This window comes from Medicago sativa, chromosome 3, assembly GCF_051527215.1.
Source record: "Medicago sativa cultivar Bolivia chromosome 3, Bolivia_mono, whole genome shotgun sequence".
NCBI lineage: Eukaryota > Viridiplantae > Streptophyta > Magnoliopsida > Fabales > Fabaceae > Medicago > Medicago sativa.
The window spans coordinates 94,350,712-94,376,137 of record NC_140751.1 but is presented as its reverse complement, the minus strand read 5'-3'; the positions used below and the strand labels follow the sequence as shown (position 1 = coordinate 94,376,137).

General features: G+C 29.4%; 1 protein-coding gene, 1 long non-coding RNA gene and 1 other non-coding gene across 4 annotated transcripts; 1 reads left to right on the top strand and 2 right to left on the bottom strand.

Annotated features, from left to right (window-relative positions):
• Positions 1 to 11,736: 11,736 nt before the first annotated feature.
• Positions 11,737 to 13,861, top strand: LOC146942197 (uncharacterized). Of its 2 annotated transcripts, XR_015032608.1 has the most exons (4): positions 11,737 to 12,095; positions 12,574 to 12,617; positions 13,371 to 13,490; positions 13,658 to 13,861. It is a non-coding gene; the product is annotated as an uncharacterized LOC146942197 (long non-coding RNA). The 2 variants fall into 2 exon arrangements; XR_015032609.1 differs by lacking the exon at positions 12,574 to 12,617 and having other exon boundaries at positions 11,777 to 12,095.
• A 4,395-nt stretch (positions 13,862 to 18,256) lies between these two features.
• LOC146942196 (uncharacterized) lies at positions 18,257 to 19,937 on the bottom strand. The gene is made up of 4 exons (XM_085756143.1): positions 19,023 to 19,937; positions 18,849 to 18,929; positions 18,677 to 18,743; positions 18,257 to 18,574 (listed from the first exon to the last, which is right to left on the bottom strand). The coding sequence occupies exons 1-4, from the start codon at positions 19,392 to 19,394 to the stop codon at positions 18,546 to 18,548; spliced, it is 549 nt and encodes a 182-aa protein (XP_085612269.1). The 5' UTR covers positions 19,395 to 19,937; the 3' UTR covers positions 18,257 to 18,545.
• A 3,668-nt stretch (positions 19,938 to 23,605) lies between these two features.
• On the bottom strand, positions 23,606 to 23,677 carry TRNAQ-UUG (transfer RNA glutamine (anticodon UUG)). The gene has a single exon. It is a non-coding gene; the product is annotated as a tRNA-Gln (tRNA).
• Between the last annotated feature and the right edge of the window lie 1,749 nt (positions 23,678 to 25,426).

Here is a 25,426-nt window from a genome sequence, read left to right as displayed (position 1 = left end):
CCCTCATATACATCATATAAATATATAAATATATTCTAAAACTAATTAAAATAATTAAATAAAAAGGAGGGCGTTACACATGGCTTACAACTTGCGTTAGTTAAGTCACGCATGGCTTACAACGTGCGATAGTTAAGTCACGCTGCGTGACTTAACTAACGCAAGGGTATATTTGGAAGCAGTGCAGGGCGCGAGCAAAATGTGCTGGGTGGAGAGCAAAATTCATTATTTATATATTCTACGTTTATTTGGCACCCCTAAGGCCCTAACAATTTCAGTCAAGATCTGTCACAGTTTATCTCCATTTCAGCTTACATCTTTGTTGTTCTTCAGGTTAGTAATCTTCTTTAATGCATTTCCACCACTTCAAAAAAATTATTTTTGACACCATACAAGGGCGGTTTTACCCCCCAAGCAAGTATGTGCACATGTCCGGGTTCAACCCATACTTTCTTTGTATATGGGCCAACCCAATAGCCATTAACACACTTAAAAAACATAGAAGAAATAGACAGTTGCTTTTCTGACATATAAAACCTCATAAAAACACATGTAAATGACGTTTTTGCCCCCAACGGTAGTTAACTACCGCTGGATTGATCCGGCGGTAGTTAACTACCGCTGTATACCAACAACACAGCTTAAAAAAAATAAAAAAAAAGCTCCAGCGGTAGTTAACTACCGTGGAGCATGAAAACTGATTTTTTTTTTCTTTTACTTTAGCATGATTGTGAGATGGGTTTTGTTTTAATTGTTGATTGAAATTGATCTAATTAGATGAGTCGTGCTATTCTATTCAAAGAGAAAAAGAAAAAGAGGTTGAATTTGACATTGAAAGTGATGAAAACACAAGAGAAGAGGATACAAGCGATGATGAGAGAGATTCAAATTCAAAAAATGGTTTTCCTTGGTCATGGAATGGGGTTATGAATTTAGATGGATCAGAAAAGGGTAAAAATGGAATTGAAGCATCATGTAGCAGTTCTCCAAATTACGGTGTTGTTGTTGGTGGTGTATATTAATATAATTTAGAATTGTTGGTGGATAAAGGTTTAGAACATGTTAATGGAAATCATGGAAAACAAAGATTAAGTTTACTAATCCAAGAAAGCCTCAAAAGCCACCTTTGCCTCCTAGAGGTTTATCTTTGGATGCTGGATTGCAGGTGATCATAAGTATGTGAAGGAATTAGCTGAGCTTGCGTTGAGGAAGCGTGCGAGGATTAAGAAAATGAATGCAGTAAAAAAAAATCAGTTTTCATGCTCCACGGTAGTTAACTACCGCTGGAGCTTTATTTTTTTTTTTTTTAAGCTTTACATGTGAACGGTAGTTAACTACCGTCGGACAAAACCAGCGGTAGTTAACTACCGTTGGAGGTAAAAACGTCATTTACATGTGTTATTATGAAGTATTTTATGTCAAAAAAGCAATTTTCGAAGAAATATGGTCGCGCTGCCAAAAATAGACGGAACAGGAAAAAAAACTACACACTGTCTCAATCCGGCGATCTACTCCTCACCTCTCTTGAATCAGGCGATCTCCTCCTCAGCTTCACCTCACCTCAACACTTTCCCTTTTGTTCTCAATTTCACTACTCAACACAGTCAAATGAATTTTTTTTCTTCTCCTTTATTTAACACACTATTGGCAGATTATGTTTCATCTATCATATTTTAAATTGTACTTTTGTTGACAAAATGACGAGCCTCTTTTATTTTGATTTATGACTATTTATATACTATGTCACATGTGAATTTGCGGTTAAAATTTTGCTACTTTATAAAATTCTTGGCTCCGCCACACCATGCATTTGTATTTTTCCAATTTTTTCGATTGATGTCTTTTTCATTTTTATTATTGAATCTTTGTTTCTTTCGTTTTCTATTAGTTACCCATCTAAATAGAAGTTTGATTATATCAAGTTATTAATGTTTAAATCACAGTTTGATTAATTTGTTATCAATGTTTGCTTTTCTGAAAGTTTTGCATGAATAAAGGTATCAACAAAAGTTGTTTTTTGTTTATTTTCTTTTTCTTGAAGTGCATGAATTTAGCATATATTTAGTGTTTTCCCCCTTCAAAATAGAAGAAAAAAGTTTGCTTAGTTTTCGATCAATGTTTGGTTTACTTGGAGTTTTTCATGAATAGTGTGTGTCTATATATATATATATATATATATATATATATATATATATATATATATATATATATATATATATATATATATGTATATATTCCTTTTATGGAAGATAACAAAGTTCATGACCTTAACATGTTTAGTCTAATTGTCAAGTGTGCTAAAAACTATCAAAGTAATAGTAACTAATTCGTATCCATAAAGACTGCTATCAATTTTTACTCGGCAAGGTCATTAAATTCAAAATGTATTAAAATGGGGGTTGCTCAAAGCAATCGGTTGGTTTGATAACATTTAATATGATAAAAAGTATGATTAGAATTGGTTGAAAATTAAGGTTTACAAAGTGATCAAGTCATTTGAATCCTCTATTGCTCTCTTTTCTATTATTGTTCACCTAGTTTTACGATGAATTAACTAAATAGTTTTGATCAATCTCTTGAGTAAAAACCCTCTCCTACAAATACAATCCATTAATCTCTAAAGTGAATCCGTAACCGTTGGATGTTTTACTTGTCCGTTAATTCCTAAATCATAACTCAACAATTATATCTATCTCTAGCTTATTCCATTAAGTTAATCAGATTTTCTAGGTCGGATTTAAAAGTTATGACTAGTAGTCAATTAAATTCTAAGATTAATCCATATATTTAAAAAGTCAGGGCTAACAGTCATTAATAAACATACAAAAATCATTACACTGAAGCAAATATGAACAATATTAGGATTCCATTGATATCAAAGAGAGTTCACACAAATCGCATGGATAGAACTTACAATAGATTCATCTCATGACTTAATCATAAGTAAAGCAATGAATAACAAAGGATAATGAAACATTACATAAATCAAGATAAACTACGAATTGGTTTGAGATCCAGTGATTGTTCTTGGGTCCTCAGCTAAAAAATATGCTCTTAAAACTCCAAAATTTCGACCCCTTGACTCTGAAATGCGTCTGCCTTTTATAGATCTGCTTTTAGTAACAGAAAAATTGTGTCCCGATCTATAAATATTGTGGTCTGATGTACAATAAATTTCAAAATTTGATCAAACGCTCCTCAAAATGGTGCCCTGATAATCGTCAAATTGAAATGTTGAGTTTTACCTCCAAATATTGGCCCGTTGTAGTGAAATCGTGGCCGGTTTTATGCCTCTCTTGATTCCTTGTTTTCCATCTATTTCAGTTTTAAAGACACCATTATTACACTGAACTCGACTGAAAATGCATAAAAAAACAACTAATAATATACATACGACATAGTGTCATCACTTGTGTTGAAAATAATTGGCATAGAGAAAATAAAGAATATAACATTGAAACTCTAAAATTGATGGAAAATTCACGACCATTTTCTAATGCAACCAAAGAATAACATCACGTGAAAACTGTTACAACAAACAAACTTTTCTCAAACATCGAACACCTCAGTACACTCACGCTCTCTAAAACAAATTCTTAACCACATCTCACAACACTCTATGACAAGAGTTAAAAGAGAAAAGGAAAAAGTCATATGGAAGCTTAAAATGTTTCTAATTATTACACCTTGTAATGAATAACTGAAACTCCTACATATGTGTCATAAACGACATTGTTTAAGAAATCTATTAAAAGAAATTGTGTCGTGAAAATATAAGTCGAACATTAATCTTAGTTATATTTTTTTTTGTTACAATGATAAATGGAAGAAACTGATGAAATTTTTAGTGTTTAGCCATAGATCAATAGATACAAGTTATAGCATATCATCAATAACAAAAGGAACAAGAGATTGTGTACCTTTGAATTAGGTTGATGAAGGATAACCGTAGACAACGCCGACAACTATGAGAGGGGTAACTACCCTCATTCCGTCTAGCTCTAGGTTTTCTCACCAATCTTCCGAATAATTAACCGTCTAATGGGATGACGTTTAAATAGCTAAACGGCTGAGGGCAGGGACCTCTCATTGGGCTTATCTAAATGGTCCAACCCATCACGGTCCATTTAGTAACAAAAGCCCAATCACTCAAATTCATCATATAATTAGTGCTTAACACAATAGACCATAATTTATATTATGACACCGACTTATAATAATTGATTATTGTCAATCCATAATTGATTAATTAAATAATTAATCCAACAATCTCCCACTTGGATGACAATACTCAATTACTGAAAGAATAAAAAAATTCACTTGTCATAAAGAATTTAAAATTTAAAATTACATGTATGGTCAAAGCACTAATCATTCAAAAGAGAAGTAAGCTTTAATGCTGCAGAAATTGAATCCGATAGGGAAAACAAATCATACAGATCAAAGACTCACTTTTCTAACAAATGATGAATCTATAGTGACACGTTTGAATTAAAAAGAATATGTCACTAAAGAATAGCCCAAGCATTTAAAAAATGCTATAACAAACTCCCACTAACCCAAAATAACATAGACTTGATCAAATCATTATGAGTTACAATACTCATATACATAAGTCTGTGGTTAGTGGTTCTGCCAATGAGTTTTCAATATTACAGAAGTCCTATATCCACATAGGTACACGAATAGTAATTACTTATAGGGATAGCCTATTAAGAGGGTGTAATTACATATAGTCAAAATCAATAAATGTTCTACGACATTCAATTAATCCAAGTTTTATAAAAAACGTGACTATGAAAATCCATAAAAGCAAAATAGGAAATTCAATAATCCCCAAATTGGATTAACATAGACACTTAGTTTAAAGAAAAAAATGTGGATTAATGTGGCCACTAGAATGTCAATAACAAAAGAACATGTATGATTATCTCAAATTATAAGTACCACAAGAACACAATATCATACTCGATAGGAGTATTGATATTATACATTGTACTTACTATTTATGACCTCATAAAATGTGGAATGTTGATAAAACAGAAGCACAATATATATTTGCATGCTACGAGGTTATTGTGCATATTCCAACAAAATTGACTTAAGCATCCAATTATGATGCTCATTGAGATCGATAGAATTTTAACATATATCTCAATATAATAGAATGAGACTAAATTTTAAAGTCTCTTAAGCTATGCCATATTTTATAGTGTGCACAAGACTATATGGCGATAACGACAATAATATTGTGTACACATTTCTCTTGATCTCACATATATATATAAACAAGAGTGAGATTTCTCATTTGAGCTCATAATATATAATATTGTGTACACACTCCCACTGATCCCACATATATATAAACAAGAGTAAGTGGGATTCTCATTAGTGATCACTGATACAAAATATTATAATAATGTAATATTCAACAGTGGGATACTCAATTACTAGTGCAAGATCATCAACATAAGTGGTTATATAATTTTAGCCAATAGAGTTTCATGAACTCAACCACATATTTTGCACATGAGCATAGCAGAATTATTAACACAAGTGGTAACTCAAAGATAATATGAAACCCCATAAATACATATTTTATCAATGGCAGATATTATCAAGAATTGGGTTTCGTAGTTAACCACATATTCTGCATTTACAATTAAGGAGAACGTAAATTTTCATTTAAGAATTTTATAACACAAGATCTCCTTTTCACAATTAAAATTCCACAGAAATTTATAAACATAGTAACCGTTATATGACAGAGTATGATGATTATATAAAAAATTTATCATCATATGAGTGAGATGAGTCTCTAAAAATAGGATATAAGACTCTGTTCACAATTTTAATAACTCACTCAAAACTCAAACGCTACAATTATACTTACACAAATTTGAGAAACAATTAGGTTACAAGCAGCGGAAATACACAAGACTTATATTTTATTATTGAGGATATAAGAGAAAATAGTCATAAGCTTCCATAAGTATTAAAGAATAGCCATAACATAATTAATATCCTCAATATAAGTCTCTATTTCATATCTAAAATATGAAAACAAATAAATATATTTGTTTATGAGATATAGTTAGTTGACATGTAGAATTTTTCTCACTTGTTGAAGAATGATAGTTAAACTATCTTACCCACAAAAGGATGATTATGTTAAGTAATGTCATACCGATAGGGTATGTCCATCACGTTACACAATACATAGCAATGATTCTCCCACTTGATAGAGAATAGACAATGATAGTTGAATTAAAAAGGTTTGAAAGATATTTTATTTAAAATATTCAACTATTTCTCTATCACAAAATGATATGTTAAGTAACGTCACACCGATAGGGTATGTCCGTCACTCACATAACAAAGGGATAGTAGCAATCCAAAATATTTATATATATAAAAATCACATTTAGGTAGAAATTTAATTCAAAAATGTAATAATATTGGATTGCAAAATTTATACAATTTTCTACATGTCTTTTAACAAAGTAACTTACTTATATTAATCTCATTCAAGGATCTTAACGATAATAAGTAAGAACTATATCATCACAATGTACCACTCTTATGTCTTACAAAATTTTAAACATTGATAGAGTATTCTAATTATAATTGACATAAGTATAAACATTTTAGGTACATTGAATAATAACAATTATATTAATAACAACACATCGATAGGGTATGACTGTTACCAATATAATGCTAATCTATTTAACAAAATTTGCATAATTGTACCCACGATAGGTGAGATTACAATTATACAAATAAATAATGTTTATGCTTAAGAGAATATGATACAATAATATCATGCATAAACAATTATACTTAAATTTACTCAACTTCGGTAATATTCAAATGATAGAAAAATGTGCTTAACAATATTTTAAATTAGCACATCATAAATATGACTTTAGAATTTCTTTTATATGAAGTAGTAGAATAACAAAAGTTGTTATTTGGAATAGAAGTGTGTCAAATAGTTTTCTAATTTATCCAGAAAAGAACTCTTAGAATAAAATTTTTCAATACTCCCACTATAAATTAGAAAAAACACAAATACAAAATGGAGCATTATAGTTAGAAAATAGTATATAACAACAGAGTTCTGTTTAGAATATTCTGAAAAAGAATTTCACTTCTATATAGTATATCATAATTGCACAACAAAAGAGAAGAAGAACTAAATTTCTTCATATGTGCAATAATAAGCAATAAGTCACAAGAGGATAAAATAGTTAAATAACAACATACCTCGCAGAGTGTGACATTCATCCTTATACTTAGAGCCACTGAATTTTGATGACTTTAGGAGAATATCTTATAATATAGTCATCTCAAAATAATCATGAATAGAGAATAAGTCATTATAACTAAACATATATGAGACTCTAATTATAAGTCAATATGATTTATATAAGAATTCAGATGTAAGGATGATACATATTTCAAAAATTGCCTCAATTCTTAATAATGTAAAAACAGAATATGATATTTTAGTAAACAATTTATTTCCCAAATAATAATATACAAAATATTTATAATTGTCAAAATAATTCCAAAATTTATGCCAAATTGATCAAAATAATAATTAATAATTGATAGGCACAAAATAATAATAAATTTTGGAATATTTGGCTTGACCCGGATCGGCATCTGTCGGCCTGTAACTTCTCGCCGTAAGACAACAGTTTTACCAAAAGGATTTAAAATCATAAGTGATTTGAGAGAATTCGAAAATTCTTGAATTCATCAATTGATTAAGGGCAAATCACATAACAATATATAATTAATATGATTGTAGAGAATATCAAATCCATGATCTATAAACATGAGGAATACTAGCATATTAGAATTTAGATTCATGCTATTCAACAAAACGTGATTCTTCGAATAGGATTTGCAGTATATATGATTCATAAACTTTAACAATAGTATATAGGATTTGTTAAATACTAGTAAAAAAACCCGTGCTAACGCACGGGTACAGTTATAATTTTAGAATTTAAAATTTAATCCATGTGTTAATTACCAACATTACATAGATGAGGGTATAATATAATTATAGAATTAAAGTGATATGATGTTCTAAATACTATAGACGTTTTCGCAAGAACATTTTTTATTTTATAAATAACAACTTGTATCATGTATCGAAGTTAATTTAATCAGTGACAACTTATCCCGTGCATTTGAGTCAATCCCCACTTCTCTCGTGTATTTACATTATTTAGAAATATTTTAGATAATGCCCACTTATGCAGTTCATTTTAGTTGACGAAGATACTATATAATTGTAAAATTGAAATTAGGTGATATTATAAATAGGATAAACTTTTTATCATGAATAATTTTGATAAATGACAACTTGTCCCGTGTATCAACGTTAGTTTAGTCAGTGACAACTTATCTCGTTTATTTCCCGTATATAATATTTGTTTTAAATTTTAATTAGCATAAATTGTACAATGTAAAATAATTATTGTTGTATTTTTTACTAACGACGACTCTTCCCATGCATATTAACTATTTTAAAATACAATTTTTATAATTATTTTTCAATTTTTATCAAATAAAATTTGTTTGATGTATAATATTATTTAAAATTTAATCCATGTGTTAATTACCAACATTACATTAATTATTTATTAAATGTATTGTTTTTAAGAATTAATGTAAAAATTCTCTGATACATGCCTAACCCATATTAATGTTCTGTTATTTTATTTGTAATCATAATAAATTTTGTTTAAGTATTTTGATCAGTAAAATACCTGTGCTGACGCACGGGTACCGGTAGTGGTGGCTGGTTTAGACAGTACAAATTTTAATATATGGGATTTATGTATAATTTATTTTGATAATGATAGTTTTGATATTAATGATTTTAACAGTTACAAAAATAAAATATGATAATGATATATAAAAATTGTACTGTATTTGAGAATATTGTATATAATTTTTTTAAAAAAAAACTTTTAATATAATTGTTGTTGTCAAAAATAGGGGTGAGAATATAATTATAACTTAATTATAGATGAGGGTATAATATAATTATAGAATTAAAGTGATGTGATGTTCTAAATACTATAGACGTTTTCGCAAGAACATTTTTTTATTTTATAAATAACAACTTGTATCATGTATCGAAGTTAATTTAATCAGTGACAACTTATCCCGTGCATTTGAGTCAATCCCCACTTCTCTCGTGTATTTACATTATTTAGAAATTTTTTAGATAATGCCCACTTATCCAGTTCATTTTAGTTGATGAAGATACTATATAATTGTAAAATTGAAATTAGGTGATATTATAAATAGGATAAACTTTTTATCATGAATAATTTTGATAAATGACAACTTGTCCCGTGTATCAACGTTAGTTTAGTCAGTGACAACTTATCTTGTTTATTTGAACAAATTCTCCCGTATAAAATATTTGTTTTAAATTTTAATTAGCATAAATTGTACAATGTAAAATAATTATTGTTGTATTTTTTACTAACGATGACTCTTCCCATGCATATTAACTATTTTAAAATACAATTTTTATAATTATTTTTCAATTTTTATCAAATAAAATTTGTTTGATGTAGAATATTATTTTAAACTTTGTATCAACGACAATTTCTTTCGTGTTTACTAAAAAAATTGGATTTCTGGCAACTAATATTCTTTCGGTTTATGATAATAAATTAAAAGTATATTTTCAAATTTTTATTGGGAATAAGTTGTACTTCATGTGTAATAGTTATTTCAAATTTTTTATTTATTATGGTGAATTTCTCCCATGTATAACAATTAATAATTATTTTATAATTTATATCAATGCCAACTTGTCTTTGTTTAATAATTATTCTTAAATTATTATCATAAATAATTTGTCCTGTGCATAAGAAATATTTTGAACTTTGTATCAGCGACAACTTGTCCTGTGTATATTAAATTAATAACTATTTTAAATTTTGCACCAACAGCTACTTGACCCCAGTTTAATAATTATTTTTAACTTTTTATCATAAACAACTTCTTATGTATGTAATACATATATTTAGCTTTGTATCGATTACAATTTGTTTCATCTTAAAAAAAAACTTTGATATATTGTACTTTATTATACTACCTCCGTCCCGTTTTATCTGAGCCAGTTTGGTTTTTCACACAGATTAAGAAAAATGTATAAATAAAGGGGAAAGTGGAATATATTGTATTGGGAATGATGAAAGTAGTATTAATTAGAGTTATATTGTATTGGAAATGATGAAAGTTGTATTGAAAATTGAAATGACTCAGTTATTTTGGGACACTTTTTTTTAAAAAATGGGTCAGATATTCCGGGACGGAGGGAGTAATTAATTTTGATAATGATAATTTTGATAGTGATGATTTATACACTTAAAACTATAATATATGCTATCTTTCTAAATTAACATAAATATGGGTATGAACCTCGAGAAATGTGCTTCTGTATTGGGCTTGTATTTTGTCCATCAAAGACACATGATTTTCAGTTTAAATAATTTGTAAGATTTTACTTATAGCGTTGCGATAAGAAATTAATTTGTTTAAATATGGAAGTTAATTATGTTGTAACAAAATCGTGAATTGATGTGCAATAATCTAATTTTTTATATTATTAATTTAGTTAATTGCAGATAGTAAAAAAAAAATGGTGAAACTCAAAAATGAAAATAATGGTCATACCTTTTAATTATATGAATGGTATAGAGAGTATACATGATGTCCTAATGGTAATTTTTTTTTTGACAAAACGTCCTATTGATAATGTTTATTGGTTTATATCAATTATCCTTGGATAGTGTATTTCATAAAGGAATCTAAACTTTACAGGCTTTGGTCATGGTAGTGGACAAATATCTTGAGATTCTACATTATTTTGGTTGGTAGTAGTTGAATTTACCCAAAAAATAGCAGTAAGTCTACATTTTAATCAGCATATATTCATCATGCAAAATATTAAACATTTAGGGAGGAAACAATTAATGTATGCGGTCTATTTTGGGTCTGTTTGTTATAGTTTTTTTTAAAAATAGATTTTTGTATTGTAATATGTTTTTGTTAAAAAAATTTAACAAAGAAATTTTGAAGGAAATATCCAAATGAAAAATTCGTTTGAATAACTTAACTAAAAATGTCATTCTAAGTATTTCATCATTTAGTTATAATTTTTTTTATACTAAAATTTTGAAAGATGTGATTTTGAGAAAATATGTGATTTTTACTATGTAAAATTTCGAACAATGAATATTTAAGTTAGTGAACGTCAAAATCTCTTTTTTAATTCATATCAAATGAGTTTGAAATAACTTTTACTATTTTTGAGTAAATTTTAAAAAAAATCCATTTTTAGAAATACAAAGAAAAATACATTTTTTTTTTAAAATCTAAAACAAACGGTTTGTTTAGTATAAACATAATTGGTTTATAATATATACACGGTTTGTTTAGGATTAAAAATTGTTTAGGATAAAACATAATTGGTTTATATACACCAATTTTTTTTGAGAGGAAACGGAAACCTAATTAACATTTGGTTTATATATATATTCCTTAAAAAAAACATTGATTAATATATACTTATATATTTATTTTTTTGGTTACAGTATATACTTATATATTAAAACACAAACACTTATATATGTCATTAATTAAAAAAAAATCGTTGCTGCAGATGACTCCTCACCCACAAATTTTATATTAATTTTATCTTTTCTTTTCTTTTCTTTTATTCCTTAACCCACACCACACACACACAAACATATTTAATTTTACCTTTCTCTCTCTTCCTCCTCCCTCATCAGAAAGTTCTCTCTTCCTCAAGCAAACCCTAGCCACCTCTCTCCTCCTTCTATGGGTTGTGGCAGCGCCCCACCACCATCAGGCCTCCAATCTCCATTACAACACTACCATTCTCACCATATCATCTTTTACTTTCTTCTCATGTGTTCCATTTTTAAAAACAATAACATCGACACTGTAGCTGCGCTGCCAATAGCACAATTTTCGACCAATTCGATCTCATGCATGGAGTTTAGGAGCAGGTCTGAAACCTTCAGCATGTAAGCTCTCTTTAACAGCATCAAAAATAAAAAATAATTGAAGTTTTGATTTTGGATCTAAACTTTCTTGGATATTTTATTATTTTTAACAGTATCTTGAACAGAACATCATCTTATGCTTTTTTTATGTGTTTTTTTATATAGTATTTTTATTTTAAGTGTGAATTTTTCATCTATTGTATGGTGTCTTTGACAGTTTTTGGCTTTATTTAAGCACCGAACTTTTGACTTAAATCTACAAACTTAAATCTAAACTAAACTAATAAAAGATGCTGTTTTGAAAAGGAGAAAAAAAAAACAGGATCAATATTTGTATGTTATTTTGTATGTTATATTGTAGATTCATGTGTCTTTCTAGTGTTTCTTTGGGAACTTAACCCTTGTCTAGTCCAGATCTGAAGATTATTGATTCACTGAGATAATTTGAGTTTCCTATGTTGCTTATATTGTTTTAATAGTTAGTTACCCTTCCTTACAGGTACTATGGTTGATCCTGAGATTTATATCAACACAAATGCTATTGTACTTTCTCCTCTTTCCTGTTCTTTTTTTTTTAAACATAGAAGCAAATTGAGAGACAGAATGACAGGGTAGATATAAATTTGAGTTTCCGTTAATGCTATTGTACTTTCTCCTCCTTCCTTTTTTTTTTCTTTCTTTTCTTACCTACCATGTGTTTTTTGTCTGAAGTTTAGTTGAAATCAAATACAAAGTTCCTTCCACACATTATACCAAAAATATTATTATCACCACTCAATTTTGTTGGTCAGAAATGACAACTCACATTAGTCATGACTAAATTATCACCGGTCAATATTTTGGGGTCATAAATCACACCTCTTTTTATTTATTTAATATATGAAAAATGATAAAGAGAAAATTTTGTCATGACACATCAGAGTTCTCAACTACTCTCATGTGATGTACCATGTCATAACAACAAAAATCTGAAACCATGTGATAAAGAAACTATTTACTTCTACTTTTCCTATTAATAATCTACTTTTTGAATTTCATGTGTAAATAGTAGTGAATATTTTGTTTCTATGGTTTAAATGAAAATTAGATTTTAACTCATTTTTAAAAATATCTATAAAAAAAACTCATTTTTTTAAAAAACATTAAGAAAAAATTAATAATTCATCTTAAATTTTGATATTTATTATTCTGTTTAATATTTTTTCCCTCTCAAAAAAGTATGTATACCCAGATTTTGAAAACATTTTTTGTTGGTTTGGTAAAAAAATTAAAACGTGTGTTATTTTTGTTTTGCAGAACATCACAGTAGGAGAGCAACTTTTAAATCATCTGAAAAAAAGAGGTGGAAGAACAGAAATGGAGCTTACTAAAACATACAAAAGGAAAAAGTGAACAAAAACACTTAATAGGAAAAGTGTAAGATTTTCTTATTGAAAATGTTTTTTGATCTATGTTTCTTCTTCATCATCTTCTTAATTTAAAGAACAATAATCTTATTTTGATGAGGATTTATGTATTAAACCAATTAGTATTTTAGTAATTCTCATCGTTTACTTACTTGTGTCTCTTTTCTTTGTTTGTAGATTGATGAAGAGACAAAAACTTCATTCAACTTTCCTGCAATAACAGTTCTAGACCAAAAAATTGTAGTTGAATATAAATACAAATAATGAAAAGGTATATGTTAGATAAAGAAAAAAGGAAATTTTAGACACTTTAAACATCAAATGAACTTGTAGATCTGAACTTGTAGACACTTTGAATATCATGTTTTTGCAGCACTTCAACTACTTGTTTTGATGAGTAAAGAACTTTCACGTTTTCTGCAAAATAAAATTAAAGAGGAGAAGATGAAGATTAGAAAGTTTGAAAAGAAGGAAAAATATAGAACTTGATCTTTCTCATTATTTCTCTTCTCTCACTTGTTTTTGGAGACAGAAAAGTGAGAATGAAAAAATTGTTGAAAGTGATTTTGAATATATGATTTCAAAAGGTTGGTGTTTTAAAATTTAGGGGGGAGTTTCGAAATTTGAATTGTGATAGTGCAGGCACATTTGCATAGTGACATTGAAAAATGGGACCAGTTTAAAAGCAATGAAACTATAGCATGGGTAAGCTTTTTAGACACAGTTTACCCTTCTTAAATTGATGGCGTGGCAGAATTATAGCATGGGCAGAAGAAGGGATTAGGGCAGAAGTGGGTTTTCCACATTATCTTCCAGCACATGTAAGGAAAAAGACCATATTTACCCCTATATTTGAGACCTTTGTCAATAAAAGGGATAAGGGCATAAATAGATTTTCCACAACATACTTTTTTCTTATATTAAAGGAGATATCAGGTTCATGAATTTCAACACGTCAATTTGAACGAACAATAGACGTATATATAGGTTCCGTTTCTACTTGTATATGATGAATTCATTCATTCAATTCAAATAAGGTTCACATCGACGAAACCTATTTGGTACACAGAACAAAAAAAAAAAAAACAGTTGCATTCATGAAACCCTTAAAACAATTTTGGCATTCAGATTGAAAACTAAAACCATATATTAGGGTGAGAAAGAAATTTGCACAACAACTTACAGATCAAACGATGCATAACAAATTGCAAAAGTATAGCCATAAATTGTATCTAATTGGCTCTGATACCAATTGATGAAATTTTTAGTGTTTAGCCATAGATCAATAGATACAAGTTATAGCATATCATCAATAACAAAAGGAACAAGAGATTGTGTACCTTTGAATTAGGTTGATGAAGGATAACCGTAGACAACGCCGACAACTATGAGAGGGGTAACTACCCTCATTCCGTCTAGCTCTAGGTTTTCTCACCAATCTTCCGAATAATTAACCGTCTAATGGGATGACGTTTAAATAGCTAAACGGCTGAGGGCAGGGACCTCTCATTGGGCTTATCTAAATGGTCCAACCCATCACGGTCCATTTAGTAACAAAAGCCCAATCACTCAAATTCATCATATAATTAGTGCTTAACACAATAGACCATAATTTATATTATGACACCGACTTATAATAATTGATTATTGTCAATCCATAATTGATTAATTAAATAATTAATCCAACAGAAACAACAAAAAAAAAACAAAACAAAAAAAAACTAACTACTCCCAGAGGAACAAAGTGCCATCAACATCACTTTTGAGAAGATTAAAAAGACCATAAGGGGGCGACTCATGAAGAAGAAGATCAACATCAGAAGAAGCTCCAAGCTTTGCCATGAAGTCTGCACATTGGTTCCCCTCTCTAAGAGTGTGAGAAACCCTCACATTGATTTGATGGAGCAAATGTGTTTATGTCTTGGATAAGGACAACATATATATGGTACCTCTCAACGGTGCCATTAATAAGATTAATGCAAACAAGAGAATCAAAATAGCAACAAACTCCGCATAACCCAAATCTTTTGCCATGGTTAAACCGTGATAGATAACAAACAGTTCAGCCAACAAGATATCATTAGAGTCTGGAATAAAACAGAGAAGCCCGCAATTAATCATAGTTATAAATACACAATTTTCTTTGCAAAATTTTCTTCTTTTAACTTCTTAAACAATGTCCTAAAGACATCTATTAGCATTTTCCAACAAATTAACATACTACATTGATAGATAAAAAAAAATGCAAGACTATTTTTTAACACGCATCATTCAACCAACACCCCTAATTCTAGTGAAACAAGTCGATCATTTGATGATAAAAAGGAGACGATGATAAGTTGATTTAACGTAAGACTTAATTTATAATAATGTAATAGTATTTTACATTGACTAGTCAACCTTGTCTACAATTATCAACTAAGTATTTTTTTTTTTTTTGAGGGAATTATCAACTAAGTATTAATTCATACGAAATTCGTAACTTTTGGACGATGATTCTTTTTTAATACTTTCATCATGTTTTTTACATGTATTTGAACTATGATTTTGTGGATATATTTATGAAAAAGTTACCCTTGTAAATTATTAAATATATATATATATATATATATATATATATATATATATAATATGAACAAGCCATTCAAAAATAAAATAAAATATATATATAATATGAACAAAAATGATATATTATTAAGGGTTAATTATGTTTTTGGTCCATACAAAATTGCAACCTTGTAAGTTTAGTCCTTACTTAATTTTAATAGCATTTTTAATCCCTACAAAAAAAATTTACTTATAATTTTAGTCCCTGCTAAAATAAATTTTGTTTAATTATCCTTAAACTCTTAAATTTTTTAACGATTCTTTTTATACAAGTTTAGAACACTATGAACGGTTCATTTACTAAAATCTATAATTTTTTAACATGAAATAAATTAAATATGAATTTTTTAAAACGACAAAAGTTTAAGATATAAGTAACAAAAATATGGACGTAGAAATCAAATTTTTGCGATATTTTTTTCGGAGGACCTTTTAATAACGTTCTTAACATGCCTGTAAAAAATTGTTAAAAAACTTAAGAGTTTAAGCATAAATTAAACAAATTTGGATTGAGTAAGGACTAATATTGAGTGCAAATTTTTTTTGTAGGGATTAAAAATGCTATTAAAATTAAGTAAGGACTAAACTTACAAGGTCGCCATTTTGTAGGGACCAAAAACATAATTAACCCTATTATTAATAGTATTTGAAGGAGGCAGGGATGAGATGACTAATGAAAAGATTGGGTGGTGTCGGCTTCCTAAAAATCCAAATTAAATTTCTAATAGATCCATGCGTTGGTTTGAGTCTGAGAAGGATACAGAACACTTTTGAATAAAAGATTTTGTTGGATATCCTATATAAAAACAAAAACAAATAATTGTACCAAGTGTTATGTATGGATGACATTTGAGGTGGGTAAGCATCAGATGATGGTGGGGTTACTAGCTTTGGCTGAAAATGAAGCTTGTGTGTTGGTTTCATTTGGATACGTTGTCTATTTTAGGAGTCAAGCAGCTTTGGTTGCCATATTTACCCACCCAAGGTGGTTGAGAGCTAGGCTGGCAATAGCTTAACTTAATTAAGTGGGGACACAATTCATCACTATAACTTTTGGTTTCATATATACTTCTTCATGTTCATGACTAGTCACAATAAAACTGCCCTATCTATCTTTTCCTTCTGGCTTGCCTAGCTGGCTGTTTCCTTTGGTACAAATGGAAATTTGCTTCCTTTTGGGAAATCCTTTCCTTGGACATTGGCTATTGAAAGTTACATACACTTTTTTTTATTAGGTTAGCAAATATTTAGTTGTTTTTGGCTCTCATTGACTCAAAGTCATAGGGGTAAGAAAAAATTCAAATGTTCATGGATGGAACGCTTAGAGATTTATGTACTAAGTTTATCTTATCATCCGACATGATTTCATATTGACTGCAGAATTCGAACCTACGTTTGTATGAAACATGAGCTAAATTTTCGGACATTTTACCATATACCCCTACACTTATACCTTCACCCTGACAAATTATTGAAAAGTCCAAAAATACCATTTTTCACCCTCCCTTTTAACATTTCAGAAATCAGATGAGTTCACCCCTAAACGGTACTTACTTTCTGATAGCCTTTTTCTTATCAACTAAATCAATACTGGTTGACATGTGAATTATAATAGAACCATAGTTATTGAGCACTTCGATATGTCACCATGTCATAATTTTCTGTTACCTAAGATTTTAATTTGATAGCACATAATTATGATATGGTCAAAAAAAGATTTTAATTTGATTACTTTAATCATGGTGTTCTCGATCAATGTTTTATTTTAGATAAACGTTTGTGACCACTCATGAATATGATTTTAACACCTACAAATTGCATTGTGACCACAATTACAAACACTTATCCACAATTTTCTGTCATGTGAAGAATCCCAAATGTGACCCAATTAATTTTTATTGTATTTATTTTTATTTTTTTTGAAGAAAGGGTGTATTGTATTTATTTTTAACTTTTGAGATATGCGTACGATTTGCAAGAAATCATTGTGGCGCTATAATTTTGTTGAAGCTTTAAAATAAGATTTCTGCAAAATCACAGTGACATATTGTTATTTTGCCAAACTGAGCGACAATCCGACAAACTAAATATACACTTGATTTTTGGTTTAGTACCTAAAAAAATAGAGAAAACAAAAAGGGGATGAAGTAAACATAATGATAGGCAGAATTTGAAGGGGAATAGTATGTGATGACTATGAAGAAAGACCTAAGAGATTCAAAAAGACATGTCTGCCATGATGTCAACTAAGAAAATGGAATCAGAAAAAACACCTGTTCTTACGTTGTTCCAAACTGCATTGGCAGTGGGACACAAACATATTAAAAAAACAGCAAAATTACATCCAAAGAACTGTTCCTTCTTTATTTTTACATCACTTTGTCCTTCAACACCTTGCATCTTTTTTCACATCCCTTACTTTTAGCTTCTGACGCAGAGAAAGCTACAGCTACAATTTTCATTTCCTCTCATCTCCATTAAAACCACCTTATAATCAAGACATAAACAATCCTTCATTAGCTTAAAACATTCATTAATACACAATATACACATATGTATATAATTAAATAATTAATTATGTATATATACCTGGTTCCTTTGAAGCTTGTTTTCCACCATCCAAGAAACTTGAATGCTTCTGGAGTTTAGACTTTCTCTGCAAAGACTTAACTAATTTAGCTTAACACAATAAATTATGTAACCATTGTAATAACTAATAAGCATAATGTGTTGGATTTGGATACATAGTTCATAGACATACCTTTGTTCTTGTTGCAGAGAAAGAAGGGGAAAAATCAAGTGTATTCTCCACTGCTCCATTTTCTGAGAAATTGACTTTATTCTATTCAATTAAAATAGAATCAATTAATTAGTCCTCCAAATAAAATTAGTTATAATTATGCGAATAAGAGATTAAATTAGCTTTGTGAGTTACCTTGGGATAGTTAAGAACAGGGGAACTAGCAGTATCATCAAGAGGTGAAGACTGTTGACTTTTCCTACCATATTCTTTACACTTCTTTTTGGATTCTTTGGAAGTTGAAGAATTCCAATTTACACAATAAGGTTGTTGGTAATTTTCCTCTACATGATAGTACTGTGGAGGTCCAGAAGAAGCATCAGAAACCATGGATAAATCTTCTTCTTCCTCCTCTTCTTCTTCTTCCATTGTTGCTCCTTTTCCTACATAATCCACTTTCCCACTTTTCCTATTGAAATGTTCTTCAGAAAAAGATGAATGGTTCAAGTAATTAGTCCAACCAGATTCACTTTCACTATTGTATTCTGAATAATTTGACATATCCATTTTAACTAACACTTGTCTAAATTTTCTTAAAGAATGAATGTACTAAGATAAGATGATAGAACTCTTATATATATAGATTTTGGTAAGGTGATGAAATGAATGAATGAAAACTAGTGTTGTAGAGTGGTAAAGGACCTATAGAACTAGAGTTTCTTTTTTTTCTTTCTTTCTTTCTCTTATGCTTCTTAATGTGTTTGTTTTCAAGAGTATAAGTAGAAGAAGAGAAAGAGTGGAGATAGGAGAAAAAATAAATAAATAATAATAATAATTGATTAACATTTAACATAACATAAAGAGGCAAAAAGAGAGAGAGAAACAAACGAATCACACTAGAATTTGTAAACTGCTTGTCCCTTTACTCACTCACTCCTTTCGCCTTCTTATTTTATCTTTATGTGAATGAAATCAATATTTGCCAGTTGGCTTTGTGTGCATGTGTACTACAGTGTCAGTTAGTGTAGTAAACTGCATAGAGTGAGTGAGTGAGTGATTGAGAGAGAGAGAATCAAGTGAAGAGATATTATACATAGCATAGCAGAATTACCAATTACCATGATTCCATATATGAGACTCAACATAATAGTTCTGTCCTTTCATGTTAGTAAAATTTAATTTTAATTTGGTACGGTCACCACTCACCACTAATGATTCTTAAATGATTATACACTTTTTCTTTCCGTTAATGGGTTCATAGCAAACATAGTACCAACAAACTAATTTATTTCACCTGTGTGTGAACTAGTAGTTTGTCTTCTTTTAATAATGTTTTTAGTAGTGAACAACTTAGTCACTACTACAACCTCAAATAATAATACAACATACTGTTTACACTAGTGAATTTAGGATTTGGATTGCATGCAGCTACAATCAGTGCATTCACACACTTAATCAAATCGTTGGCCGCTGGATTAAGATTAAACAGTCTAGATTTCAAAGATTTTTATTTATTTTTTTAATTCTAAAATACTGAATTTGAAATCTATACCGTTTAACCTTGATTTAAGGGCAACTGATATAGCTGACTATGTGACTGTACGGAATTGTTACTGCACCAACTCAAATCCGTGAATTTATGCCTAGAAAGTAAAATCATGTATAATTTGTAAATGTAATAAAAAGATTAGACACCAATCCCATTCTTGGAGCTAGACAGAGCAATGTTTCATAAAGAGAAACCAGTGATAAGCACCGAGATGAGTGTAATAATATATACCAACAAAAAGAAACTATGTTTACAGAAAAAATGACTGCTAGTTATTTGAGTAGAATATTCTCTTTTAATTTAATGCTTAAATGCTCTGCATGCAGGCATGACCATATGAAAGGGATTTTATTTGGACAAACAGAGGCCCCCTCATTCATGTACTCTTGGATTTTTCCAAAACGTTACACAAGTAGTAACACTTAATTTTCCTTCGTAAACATTCAAGGACACAGTAGAAAATATACTACTACATCATATAGACTAAGTTATACCACGTGTACAATTTGCTTTTAGTGACAAAAAACTCATCTCACCCAAATTTGAAGAAAATCCATATGGTACTTGTAACACTTATAGGGCCCAGTATAGTAACTAGCTCTTACCATATGTGTGATTTTGTACTGGGAAAATAATGTCACATTTGGGTAACACTATGCTTGGGATCCGACACTTTTTGGCAGATATCTACCTGGCTTACTATATTATGCAATGTACAGGTAGATACCTTTCAAATAGTAAAAAGTGAAAAATACATTCCTTTGATTGACGTAATTCACTTCTGTATAATATATATGTATTTACTTTGTTCAAATTGAAATCTATATGTAGAGGCCAATTTATTCTGTTTGTCCTTAATTTTAATTTTCAATTATTTCAACAGTACTTTATTTGTTTTTTTCAATTTAGTCACACATTTTATAAAACATAAATATTTAGACAAAATTTTGGACCATCTTTAATGAGGAATGCAAGTGTGTGTCACAAACACATGTACAACCTACTACATTAATGGTGTCACGGATTCAAACTCAATTATTTGTTGAAAAACAAAAACAAAAAATAGGTCAACTAGGTCAACATTGTTAACATTTTAAAACATTTGAAACTAAACTAAATTGAAACATAAAAATGCAAAGGGATGGCTAACTTGAGTTTATCGTATAGTTACATATCTCTTTATAGAATCTTGGATACTTTTATTTTTTTTATGCAGTATTGGTTTTGGACTGACCCTATAAGTAATCAAATATCCAAACTCAGTGCCCCTAGATCATTACTGGCAGCCAATTCTATTCATTATTTAATTGAATTTTATTTATAAAAAAAAAGGTTCTTAGGTCAATTGACATTGAAATGTGACTTTACGTAAAGGTGTCCCGCCATTCTAATAGATTGTGTCTTTTTGCAATTTTCGGATTTGCATGTTACTCTGTTAAGCACTTGAGTTTTCAATATCATATCTACTCCCGTAGTCCCGTAGTCAGCTAAAGCTTGGGGCCCTCAACTATCTTGGTATTTTTTTTTTAAGAAAGACAAATTCTTTGGGATATGTTATTTTGAGTCTTTTTTTTAGGCAAAGATTCTGAGATTTATAGAATTGAAAAAACTTAATTGATGTAAAATTTCACGAAGAAAATGAATATGCAAATTGTCTTGCTAAGAATGATACTTCCTCTCCCCTTAAAAGAAAGTATATATGATAATTCCTCTGATAACTCCTTACAAAGAAAAGTATGATACTTCCTCTGATAACTCCTTCAAGAGTTAGTGTCATTATCCTCCTTAGCTGAACTTGCAGGTTCACATGAAATTGTAAATTAATTTGATCCAAGAACAACATAGAGGGAAGGGGTAAAATATACATTACTAGCAAAATTCTTTGAGAAAATACGACTTACGGTGCCATCGTAAAATATTTTTACATTGACGATAAAAAATATCAAGTATGTGGTAGCAGTGACGGGTTCAAAAAATTTGATTTATGGGAGCAAGATTATACACAATAGATGTTTGTATAAAAACACATCAATATATAAGTGATAAACTAATAACATAGTTATGACCAAACTAAGTAAAATGTTAAAGAATGCAAAATCTATGTCATTTTATACTCAAAAATATATTTGAATGTTGAACGAAATTTCTCTACGTATCTCTATATTTTAAAATAATAATATGATTTTTTTCTCTAATTATTACAAGAAAATGAAAAATGAATTCAGTAAATTTTTACAAATTTATGATATATAGTTGTGTATCCTGATCTTCCACAAGAACATGCATTCAATAAATTTTTGTGAGGACATATAATTTTTAGTGGAGATAAACATAAAAGTATCCATGAACTTATACTAAAATGAATGAAGTAGTGGGGGCAGCTGCCTCAAATGCTCTTAACCTAGGTACGTGCCTGTGTGGTAGTTATTTCTAAGCAAGTGTTATAGAAGTAAATTTATGTTGCGATTTGATGAGTTTTCCTTGGAGATAAATAGTGCATGACTATTTTTATTTAAGGTAAAAGGTTAGTGTCCCGTCCAAAACAAATACAATTTTACAGCTCACACAGATAAAAATATTTACATCTAACTCATTTTAAAGACAATAACACAGTTCTGACCTATAACTTCTTGATCTAAGATCTGTCTTTTTATTATCTATATACAAATTTGACAAAACAAGATTTTTTGAAAAATAAAATAACGTTATGAGAGAGTTTATCTACCTTATAAAAGTCGTTATCATGCCAACAAATGGAGTGTCACTGTATGAGCATGGGGTTTTCAAACCGCACGAGCTTTGCTCCTAATGTCACTTTCGGATGGCGAGGTCAAAGATTGTTGATTGTGCAACGGTGCCATGCCAGCCAAATCACTCATTATTTTCTTAAACTACAATCTAATAAGAGATTCTCCTTCCACAATTGAGACAAACAACATTAATCTAGTCCGTATCATAACGTCAAGTACTCCACTCTCCAGAAAGAAATTTGATGGATCATGAATTAATTAAAATATGTGCACGCACGAGCAATTATCTCATTTATTACTTAGATAAGGAGAATAGTATTGTTATTCATGAACCACTAATTTATATGGACATTGGGAATTTCCAAATTATTTATTGGTTTTTTGTCCTGACGCATTTATTTTCAACTCGTTCTATAAAAAGCTTTGAGGCCATGCTTAGCCAATTAAAGGATAGTTGCCGAAAAACAATTAAATTAAAAAGGTCCTACCGGGAGTCGAACCCAGGTCGCTGGATTCAAAGTCCAGAGTGCTAACCACTACACCATAGAACCGATTGTTGAAATGTAAACAGAAGTTAACAATAAAACTAACCATATATCTCTTATATAGCATGAAACATTCATTTTTGGGTAGATAGACTAAAATGACAGAAATTATAAACTCACACATATAAGTGAAAATGCAGGAGTTCAAACCATTTTTTAGCGTCTGGTCTAACAATTTCGACATTATAAACCCATATATATAAGTGGAGGTGCCGGAGTTCAAACTCATTTGATTGTGTCCGACCTAACAATTTCGACATTTTAGCCAATTGAGTTAGGACTTGTGACACACAAAACAAAAAGTTCATTTAATAAATATGAATTGGTTATGTATATCTTAAGAACTTTGCAATTACCAACTACGAGCTTGTTTGAATTGTTTTGTCTCAGTTTATCTATTAACATTAGTTTTGTGAAATTGTTTGAAAAAACTTATGAAAATAGTTTATGACAATTTTATAACAAAAATTCAACTAATTTTCTTAAGTTTTTTTGAACAAGACTAATTTTTTTAAGTTATTCATTATAGTTTATAAAAACAACTTATAGCACATACAAAAACAATAATAAATGTTTGTGCTATAAGCTACATTTATCCAAACATGCACTCTTTTTTTTTTTTTTTTTTTAACAAGCCAAAATCCAAACATGTACTCTTATGACCCTTCTTGTCAAAACAAAGTACCATATGACCCTAATGAAGCACGTGACTTTAAGTACGTCCTCCAATCTCACATTTTTTTTCTTTTTTATGTTAATGTTAAAAATGGAAGGGATTCATAAACCTTAATTACACTATAAATATTTAAATTGTAAACGTTTGTCATTTTCTGTAGTAACGAATGATTTACTACGTTTATTTTAAGAATTTTGAGCCACAATCATGTTACAAGTTCCCACGACATACAAAAAAGAACAAATAATATTAACTGGTTGTATCTATAGGAGAGGAAAAACGGCGATCCAACTACAGCTGACCATGTTTTCCGGATGAGATGACACTCGTGTGATTATTAAGATTCTGATGCTATTTCATTCTTGTGTCCACACATGCCAACACTAAAGAATACAGATCAGCATGACTGTTATCACTCTAGCTTTGCTCACCATTTTGATCTTGCAATTACGAGCCTTCTCTAACATAGCAAATAAAACTGTTGACAAAATGTAATGATAATCATAGTGGAACTTTTTTTGGTAATTTTGGAGAGTATTGAATGGGAGGAATGAAGCGTTCGACATTAAAAATTATAATTGAGTAATATATTTGAATTGGTTTGGTAGTGTTGTCTTGTGACATTGAAGTATACTTTTTTAAGTCTTCCATTCAAGTATGTTCAATGCCAATTTTAGTGAGCTAGTTTGATGTTTTAAAAAAAATAAATTATAGTAGTAATTGAGTAATGTTCACATGCAAGATCCATACAGTCATCCAAATGAGAGGAATTACATGGTAAATATTTTGAGGCTCTTTTATCCATATTCTCTTCTATTGGATGAAATTTCATAAAAATGTTGTCACTTTATGTGAGATCTATTTGCAAAATGGTACTCCCTACATCCATATATATAAGCACCCTTTTATTAGAGGCAAATGATGCTTATATATAAGGACAGAGGGTGTAAAATGAACATTAATTTCACCAAATAAAAAGGCAGAGTATAAGAAGAAAGTGTTGGAAATTTATGTCTTAATAATAAAAACAGATTTCATAAACACATGTTCAACAATTATGAATCAATAGCGGAAGCAAA

Coding starts and splice junctions, on each gene's coding strand:
- LOC146942196 (XM_085756143.1), bottom strand. CDS start 19,394: ATGGATATGTCAAATTATTCAGAATACAATAGTGAAAGTGAATCTGGT. Junction 18,930..19,022: donor CTGTTCTTAACTATCCCAAG/GTAACTCACAAA, acceptor TTAATTGAATAG/AATAAAGTCAATTTCTCAGA. Junction 18,744..18,848: donor TCTCTGCAACAAGAACAAAG/GTATGTCTATGA, acceptor AAGTCTTTGCAG/AGAAAGTCTAAACTCCAGAA.